Consider the following 9,529-nt stretch of genomic DNA (forward strand, 5'->3'; position numbering starts at 1 on the left):
ACTCACCTCAGCCTCCCAAAGGCGCAGGATGACAGGCTGAGCCACCGAGCCCGGCTGCCTATTTTAATTTTTAATAGACTATTTTAATTGTTATTTTATACTTTTATTTTCAGATTTTCTACAATTAACCCTACCCTCATTGTGGTAGGGAGGAATGCTATTTTCTTTTCTTTCTTTTTTCTTTTTTAGAGACAAGTTCTCACCAAATCACCCAGGCTGATCCCGAACCCCTGAGCTTAGGTAATCCTCTCACCTTGGCCTCCCACAGTGCTGGAATCGTAGGTTTGAGCCACCGTCAGGAATGCTATTTTAAAAACCTCTTACCTGGCTTCCATCCCATATGCCCAAGGCCCTATAGCCTGCTGGCCACCTGTAAGAGTTATCCCCAGGCCCCCTAAAGAGCTATATCCGAGATATTTCACTTCAAACTTCCCAAGGATTTGTCCCAGCTGGAATCACAAACATCCCATGTTGGTCCTGGCAGGAATGCTGGAGGTTCTCTAGTACAGCTCTGTCCACTGGAACGTTCTGTTGTCCAGTGTGGTGGCCAGGACTGCTGAACACTTAAAATGCAGCTGGTGTGACTGAGAAACTGGATTTAAAATTAGTTCCATTTTGACTGAAGCTTAGGTAGCCTTACTGGGTAGTGTGGACCTGGTACCTCTCATTTCATAGATTTAACTGAGATATGAATCCGGGTCAGGTCAGGCCCAAGCCATCCACGTGCTCTGTAAGACCTTGCTTTGCTGGCATGAAAAGAAAATATCACCTGGGGACACTATAAAGTGTAATTGGTGGGAATCGGTTGGGTTCGGGTCCAAATCCCAGTTTGATGATGAATTAGCTTAGGCAAGTCACTTGAGCTGTCTAAGCCTCAGTTTTTCTACCTGGGAAATAGAATAGATGCCAGCTTAGGAGTGGCTGTGAGGTTCCTTACCACAGTCATTGTTTTTGGGCTCCTAGGTCTATATGAACTCAATCTCATCACTGATGGCCCTGCCACCACGGGAGCAGAAGTGACCATCTCAGCCAGCCTGGTAGCCAAGGACAACAGCAGCCTGGCCCTGCCTGCCGACGGCCACCTTTACCGCTTTCACTGGGTCCATACCCCACTCGTGCTCGTTGGCAAGATGGACGTGAATCTCAGCTCGACCATCCACGTGATTGGCAATGAGCCCGGCGACCACCCGGTTTCCGTCTGGGTCACTGCTGCTGACTGCTGGATGTGCCAGCCTGTGGCCAGGAGCTTTGTGGTCCTCCCCATCACAGGTGAGGCTGTCTCCTGCTTGCTGATTTGCCTCCAAACTCTTGGAGCCGAGAAAAGCATCCAGCCTTGCTACGAGTCACATAAGTGTACATTAGATTCACGGGTTTCTTCTCTGTTGTCAGTCTAATTAAAAAGGATCAGAAAATGGTAATATCCTCTCAGCAGGTGTAGTGCAGAAATGGACACTTAAAGCACCCTACTGGGGGAATATACATGAATACCTTTGAGGAGAAACTGGTCAATATGTATTTGGTGGTTATACGTTCTTTTAGTGTTTGGGCCAATCATTTCTTCACTGGTTCTTCCTCCCTCTCTCTCTCCCTGTCTCTCCCTCATTCCCAATCTCTCTGTCTCTCTTTCCCTCCTCCCTTCCTCTCCTTCTCTCTCTTTCTCCTTTTCTTTCTCCCTTTCTTCCTCCCATCTTATTCTAAGGGGTCCCTTGTTTCTCACCCTTTTGGAACTCATGTCTAATAAGTAATTTATCTTCAGGAAATAAAATCTTCCATTTAGATAATACTTTATGCATTAAGATGCTCTTACCGTGTTGTTTATAATAGCAAAAGAAAATATAAATGAGTTAGCAGACTGGTTAAATATATTGAAATAATACAACAATTAGCAGTAACCCTTACGATGAGCTTGTAACATCAAGGGTAAATACTCATGATTGTGAAATTACCTATAAAAAAAGCAAAGCACAAAACTGCCTAGCTAACATGATAAACTGTATTTAATATATGTATACATTAAGCATACTCAAATATTTTGTTATATTTCAAAATGGCAACCATGGTAGTGTTTGAATGATAGGTAGCTTCTTTTCTTTTTATTCTACTTTTGAGCATTTTCCAAATGAGCTCTATTGAGCATGCCTTATTTTCTGCTTTTGTGGTGAAAAAAAAAATCAGCATTTAATTCAAAGTATATATATAAAAGACAGGGTTGTTGGCCAGACTGGTCTCAAACTCCTGGCCTCAAGCAATCCTCCCATCTCAGCCTACCAAAGTGCTGGGATTACACCTGGCCAAACTTTTTTTTTTTTTTTTTTTTTTTACACAAGATCACTCTGTCTCCAGGCTGGAATGCAGTGGCACAATTATAGCTCACTGCTGCCTCAACCTTCTGGGCTCAGGCGATCCTCCTGTCTTAGCCTCCCGAGTGGCTGGACACACAGGCACACACCACCAAGTCTAGCTAATTAAAAAAATTTTTTTTTAGAGACTGGGTCTCACTATGTTGTCTAGGCTGGTCTCAAACTCCTGGTCACAAATATATATATATATATATGTTCATTTTTTTTTCCTTTTTAGAGAAAGAGACACAAGACACTGGCCTGATCCAGCCCAGGATGCTGAGTGTAGAGATGCACTCAGTAAAACTGCCAATTTTTCTAGGCTCATCAAACATTTTGAAACATTTCCCCAAATTTCTTTCAAAGCCTGTGAATTTCCTTCTGGTCCTGGGTATCTTTTGTACCAGAAAGCTCTGGGTCATGGCGAAAGGGGAACAGGAGGGAAAGCGATGCCTGGAGCACACACCTGAAATCCTCAGCAGTATCCATGCAAGAGGGGGGAGTCTCCTCTGAGTCTGGGGACTCTTCAGGGGATCCCCTCTCCTGGCCCAGCTCTGACAGCCAGAAGGTCTGGGTGGGGGAGGGGTGGCTCTATCCTCCCTGGACCTTCACAATTCACCCTCCCATGTCTCTCTCAGATTTCCTTGTAGGGAGCCTCGTGGTCACCCAGAACACCTCCCTGCCCTGGCCCAGCTCCTACCTCACCAAGACGGTCCTTAAAGTCTCTTTCCTCCTCCATGATCCGAGCAACTTCTTCAAGACGGCCTCCTTTCTCTACAACTGGGACTTCGGAGACGGGTACGTCCTTATTCGCCTTCATGCCCCCAAGTCGCGGCCGGTGGCCTGTTTCCCACACACCGTGCCGGGTGCTTGTACCTCTGCAGGGTCCTCACTCACTTTCTCTACTTCTAAACATTCCTTGAGCACCTGCCCTCTGCCAGGCCTGGGGACCCCCGGCGAATTAGTCACTGGCCCTGCCTTCGAGGTGTTGTAACCTGTTAGGGGAGGCCATTGGCACCCAAAACAACCCTTTAGGGAAAGCCAGAGTAGGTGGGATTTTCCCCATTCGACCTTGAAGGGCACCCAGCAGGCTGATGGTAGAAGCGAGGTAGAACCCAGGTGCTCCAGCTACATCCTTTTCCCTCCTCCTTCCTAAACAAGCCAGACTGGAGGAGGCAGGCTGGGAAGTGGGCGGTGGGCACTGAGCCCAGGACAGACACCCTGAGCTCCTGAGAGGACGCTGCTGTCCACAGTGAAGCTTGGTGGGGAGCCCTCACTCCACTCGCTGCCCCCAGACCGCCAGTGGAAGCTCCCTGGTGCCGAGCCTGTGAGTCCCATGGGTGGGGTGGGTGAGGAGTGACACATCTGATGATGACTGACCCTTGATGAGCTTGGCAGACCCGCCCTCCGAGGATCAGCTGCACTCTCTGCAGGGCTGAGAAACCTCTGATCTTAACAAAGGTCAAGACTGGGAAGGCAGAAAAATATGGGATGGGGTGGAAAAGAATTAAGAGAGGCCTGTTGGGTCAGACTCTACCCCATTTGCTTCAGGGAGAGATGTGCCAGAAAACTCCAGCAATCCTCCCATCTCAGTCTCCCAAAGTGCTGGGATTACACCTGATCAAACTTTTTTTTTTTCTCTCTTTGAGACAAGATTGCTCTGTCTCCAGGCTGGAGTGCAGTGGCACAATTATAACTCGGTGCAAGCCGGGCTCGGTGGCTCAGCCTGTAATCCCGCGCCTTTGGGAGGCTGAGGTGAGTGGATTGCCTGAGCCTACGGGTTTGAGACCCGCCTGGGCAACTTGGCGAGACCTCATCTCTACAATAAATCAAAAATGAGCCGGGCGTGGTAGTGCGTGCCTGTAGTTCCAGCTACTTGGAAGGCTGAGGCGGAAGGATCGCGGAGCCCGGCAGGTCGAGGCTGCGGTGGCCGGGAGCAGCCACTGCACTCCAGTCTGGGCGACAGAGTGAGACTCCAACTCAAAAAAAAAAAAAAAGCCAAAAAACTCAGTGCAGCCTCAACCTTCTGGCTCAGGCGACAGGGTTGTCTCTCCTTTTTTTTTTTTTTTTAGAAAGCAGGATTTATTAAGAGGACAGAAAAGCTCCCACAGTGGGAGGGAACCCGAAGGGGTTGCCCATCTCTCCTTTCAGAGAGCCCCCTAGCAGCAGAGAGCGCCTCACCCATGTGGGTGTCACATGAGCTCATGTAAGTCTCTCCATCATACTGAGAGGTAGTTACTGTTGCACCCTCGTTACAGGTGAGGAAATAGAGGCACAGAGCAGGTGAGTACCTTAGCTATCATTACCCTCTTCTGAAAAATGGAAATATATACCTCAAGAGTTTAGGGTAGAATTGACATTCAAAAACAAGGTTGCCAGCTCGAAAGTCCATGCTCCCACCACCATACCCTACTGCCTCTCCACAAAATGGATGCCAGGAAATACCTTGGTGTTCTATACTGCTGTTGTAGTCCAGTGGTCTGAAAATGTTGCTGGTTTTTTTTTTGAATTGGAGTCCCACTGTCACTCAGGCTGGAGTGCAGCGGCACACTCACAGCCACCACAGCCTCGACCTGCTGGCTCAGGTGATCCTTTTGCCTCAGACTTTCTTTTTTTTTTTTGAGTTGGAGTCTCACTCTGTCGCCCAGGCTGGAGTGCAGTGGCCGCTCTCGGCCACCGCAGCCTTGACCTGCTGGACTCCGGTGATCCTTCCGCCTCGGCCTTCCGAGTAACCGGAATTACAAGCGCGCGCTACCATGCCCGGCTGATATTTTGATTTATTGTAGAGATGAGGTCTCGTCGCCCAGGCGGGTCTCGAACCCACGGGCTCAGGCAATCCACTCACCTCAGCCTCCCAAAGGCGCGGGATTACAGGCTGAGCCACCGAGCCCGACTGCCTCAGACTTTCAAGTAGCTGGAACCACAGCCATGTGCCACCATGCCTGGCTATTTTTTAAAAAAATTTATTGTAGAGGCGAGGTCTCGCCAAGTTGCCCAGGCTGATCTCGAACTCCTGGGCTCAGGCAATCCTCTTGCTTCCGCCTCCCAAAGTGTGGGATTATAGGCGTGAGCCACCGTACCTGGCAAAAACGTTTTTTAAAGGCCCAGATAACCAATATTTTAGGCCTGAGAAGTCACATGGTCTCTCTTGCAACTAATAAACTCTGCCATGTTAGCATGAGGGCAGCCACAAACAATATATAAAGAAACAAGTGTGGCTGTGTTCCAATAAAACTTTACAAAAACAAGTGGTAGAATGGATTTGATCCATGGGTTGTAGTTTACTGACTCATGTCCTAACCCTATGGTAGGCAACATGTTCTTCCATATTGTTAGTGTATTCTAAATGTTAATTTAGACAATGTATTCTAAATGTTAATTTGTTACTTATTAAAACACCTCGATAGAGCCGGGCTCGGTGGCTCAGCCTATAATCCCAGCGCTTTGGGAGGCCGAGGTGAGTGGACTGCCTGAGCCTGTGGGTTCGAGACCTGCCTGAGTAACTTGGCGAGACCTCATCTCTACAATAAATCAAAAATGAGCCAGGCGTGGTAGCGCACACCTGCTGTTCCAGCTACTCAGAAGGCTGAGGCAGAAGGATCGCCGGCGCCCAGCAGGTCGAGGCTGCGGTGGCCGGGAGCGGCCACTGCACTCCAGTCTGGGCAGCATGGTGAGACTCCAACTCAAAAAAAACAATAAACAAAACACCTCAAAAGCACAAATGATTATTTTAATAATGAGCAAATTTTCCATGTGATGTGAATTGAAAAAATTAGATTTTACTATTTATCTCCTGGATTGCCCTTTGATGTCTGTTTTCTTCTTTGTACAGAATGGAGGAAAAGCAGGCATATTTCTGACATTTCTTATTTTACATAGTAGGTTTTCTAAACCTAGACAAGAGATGGAAAGTGGGAGCAAAAGCAGTCGCTGACTGCTGAGACTTGAGGTTTTGTCTGCTTTCAAAACATCTGTAGAAAAAGGAAGAAAGAAATGTATAAGTAGATACAGATTTGCTTGTAAATGTAAAATATAAAGCAAAAATAAAATCATAGTAGCAGAAAAGCAAAATTTGAAATGGGAAGTATTCAAAGAAAAAAAGATGGGAAGTTTTCAAAGAAAAAAAGAGATTCCTTTGAATGTAAGCAGTAAATTTACAGAGAAGATATTATAGACCCGAACCTTTGGAATATTGGAGCACTCAGAATATATAAAGAAGGTCCTATTAGGGAAATTACCCAGAAAGATGGGAAAAAAGAAAAAAAAAATTATCATAGATTTTATTTATTTATTCATTTCAGTTGGAATCTCACTCCGTTGACCAGGCTGGAGTGCAGTGGCACGCTCACGGCCACCCCAGCGTTGACCTGCTGGATTCTGGTGATCCTTCTGCCTCAGCCTTCCAAGTAGCCGGAACTACAGGCGTGTGCTACCACACCCAGCTAATTTTTCATTGATTGTAGAGAGGAGGGCTCGCCAAGTTCCCCAGGCTGGTCTCGAACCCGCGGACTCAGGCAATCCACTTGCCTCGGCCTCCCAAAGTGCTGGGATTATAGGCGTGAGCCACTGTGCCTGGCCCCATAGGAGATTTTAATATTTCACACTCAGACTTTGATAGAGGACTAAAGTAATGACAGAAGATTTTCATAATTCATCAATTTGCTTGATTGATTAAATATACATATATGGAACCTTAGACCTGAAAACAAAATATTGCCTGGATATTTAATACAATTAAAAAAATCTCATTCTAGAACTTAAAATGTGAGAAGTTTCTATAACAGAGAATACTTGAGCTTCATTTTCTGACAGTGCAGACCAGAAATTCATTAAAAGATTATTTTTGTCAAAAACTAAAGCACTGTTTTTTGTTTTTTTGTTGGAGTCTTACTCTGTCGCTCAGACTGGAGTGCAGTGGCCACTCCCAGCCTCTGCAGCCTCGACCTACTGGGCTCTGGCCATCCTTCCGCCTTAGTTTTCCAAGTAGCTGGAACTACAGGTGCGTGCTACCACGCCTGGCTAATTTATTCTGATTTATTGTAGAGATGAAGTCTCGTCAAGTTGTCCAGGCAAGTCTCAAACCCGCGTGCTCAGGCAATCCACTCACCTTGGCCTCCCAAAGTGCTGGGATTACAGGCTGAGCCACCGAGCCCGGCCAGCACTAAGTGTTTTAGACTAACTGGGAAGTTAGTCACCTGCAGAGTTAGAGGGAACAGTCTCCAAGGCTGGCCTTGCTTCTGACACAGACTATGAGAGTTTGGCCACTTGTTCAAAAAACCTCATATACCAGAAAAAGTGAAGGAATTAATCAATACAAAAACATGAATTAGAAAATAGAAAAATAGGCTGGGCGCAGTGGCTCAAGCCTGTAATCCTAGCACTTTGGAAGGCCGCGTTGGGAGGACTGCTTGAACTCAGGGGTTCGAGACCAGTCTGGGCAACTTGGCGAGACCTTGTCTCTACAACAAATCAAAAAAATTAACTAGGCATGGTAGTGTGCGCCTGTAGTTCCAGCTACTTAGACGGCTGAGGCGGAGGGATCACCTGAGCCCAGCAGGTCGAGGATGTGGTGGCTGTGAGCGTGCCACTGTACTCCAACCTGGGTGACAGAGTGAGAGTGAGACTCCAACTCAAAAAGAAAAAAAAGTTATGAATTAAATGGTTTTTCTAGGAAAATGCAAATTACTAGAATTGACTTGAAAGCAGAAAATGCTGTAAAAGACTAATCTATAAAGGGCCAAAACCAGATGGTTTTACTGGCAAGTTATTTTATTCTTTCAAAGATCCCATAATTCTCCTGTTACGATATAAAGTCCTCCAGAGCATAGACCAAGATAGAAAGCTTCTCAATTCATTCTACAAAATTAACATAGCTCAAAAAAGAAAACTATATGTCATTTACATTTTAACCTAAACAATTAAAAAATTACAATTTTTGGGTGTAATAACAGCAAATTTAACACAATCCTTCATTAAAATAATAATACACTATAGCCGATGAGAGTTATGCATGTCTACAATTGTCACCATAATCTTTTTTATCTTTAGAGGGGAGTAGTCACCAGATTCTTTTAAAAATTGTTTTGTTTTACTTTTATTTTTTTGAGTTGGAGTCTCACTCTGTTGCCCAAGCTGAAGTGCAGTGGCACGCTTATGCTCACGGCCACCACAACTTTGACCTGCTGGGCTCTGGCCATCCTTCTGCCTCAGCCTTCCAAGTAGCAGGAACTATGGGCACGCACTACCATGCCCGGCTAATTTTTTTATTTATTGTAGAGATGAGGTCTCGCCAGGTTGCCCAGGCTGGTCTCGAACCCATGAGCTCAGGCAATCCTCTAACATTGGCCTCCCAAAGTGCTGGGATTACAGCCGTAAGCCACCGTGTCCGGCTACATTTATTTTCTTCCAGGATGATGTTCCAGGATAAACTTACAGGATAATATTGAAGGGCAGTGATAAGGAGTAACCTTGTTTTGTTCTGGTACCTAGTGCCGGGTGCCTCCTAGCATTTCAATGGAATGATCCCCCAAAAGTGTCCACAGGTCCCTTTTCTCACCAAGAGCTAGGAAACCCACATTTGAAGTTCCGCCACTCGGTATAATGTTAGATGCTGGTTCCAGCAACTTCTTTTTCTAGTTTGCTGAGATTATGTTGAACCTCCATTTCTGTTCATCCTAACACTTGTTTGGCATCTAAAGAGATGATCTTATAATCTTTCTCCTTCAACATAGTAAATGCTGAACTAAAATAATAGAGCTCCTAACAATGGACTGTTTTAGTCTTCTAAGATACTCCTACTGACTTCCATGCTTCTCAAACTAAATTATGCAAAGGCAGTGGGCAAGCCAAGTGCATCTTCCAGAAGTGTCATTATGATTTTTAAATGAAGAGAAACACAGAAACATTATGTGGAGAACAAAACCTGCATCTGTTTTCAATAAGAAACATACAACTTGGAAAGTCAGATTGTTGTTGGGCTGGACCCTTTCAAGAATCTGGCAGGGCTGGGCGTGGTGCAGAGATGCAACATGGGGAGACCTCGTCTCTACAGTAAACAAACAAACAAAAAAATTAGCCAGGTGTGGTGGCGTGTACTTGTAATTCCATCTAGTTGGAAGGCTGAGGAGGAAGGATTGCCTGAGCCCAGCAAGTCGAGGACGTGGTGGCTGTGAGCATGCCACTGCACTCCA

General features: G+C 45.9%; 1 protein-coding gene across 2 annotated transcripts in view; it reads left to right on the forward strand.

Annotated features, from left to right (window-relative positions):
• Nucleotides 1–9,529, forward strand: part of TMEM130 (transmembrane protein 130) — a 23,837-nt gene that overhangs the window by 5,165 nt on the left and 9,143 nt on the right. For both annotated transcript variants that reach the window (XM_008072897.1, XM_021706384.1), the window contains exons 2-3: nucleotides 964–1,269; nucleotides 2,978–3,137. In XM_008072897.1, coding sequence (XP_008071088.1) covers nucleotides 1,131–1,269; nucleotides 2,978–3,137 — 299 coding nt within the window. In that variant the 5' untranslated portion in view covers nucleotides 964–1,130. The remainder of the gene's footprint in view (nucleotides 1–963; nucleotides 1,270–2,977; nucleotides 3,138–9,529) is intronic.

The sequence above is a fragment of the Carlito syrichta genome, unplaced genomic scaffold, assembly GCF_000164805.1.
Source record: "Carlito syrichta isolate Samal-C Ts95f unplaced genomic scaffold, Tarsius_syrichta-2.0.1 Scaffold315497, whole genome shotgun sequence".
Classification (NCBI taxonomy): domain Eukaryota; kingdom Metazoa; phylum Chordata; class Mammalia; order Primates; family Tarsiidae; genus Carlito; species Carlito syrichta.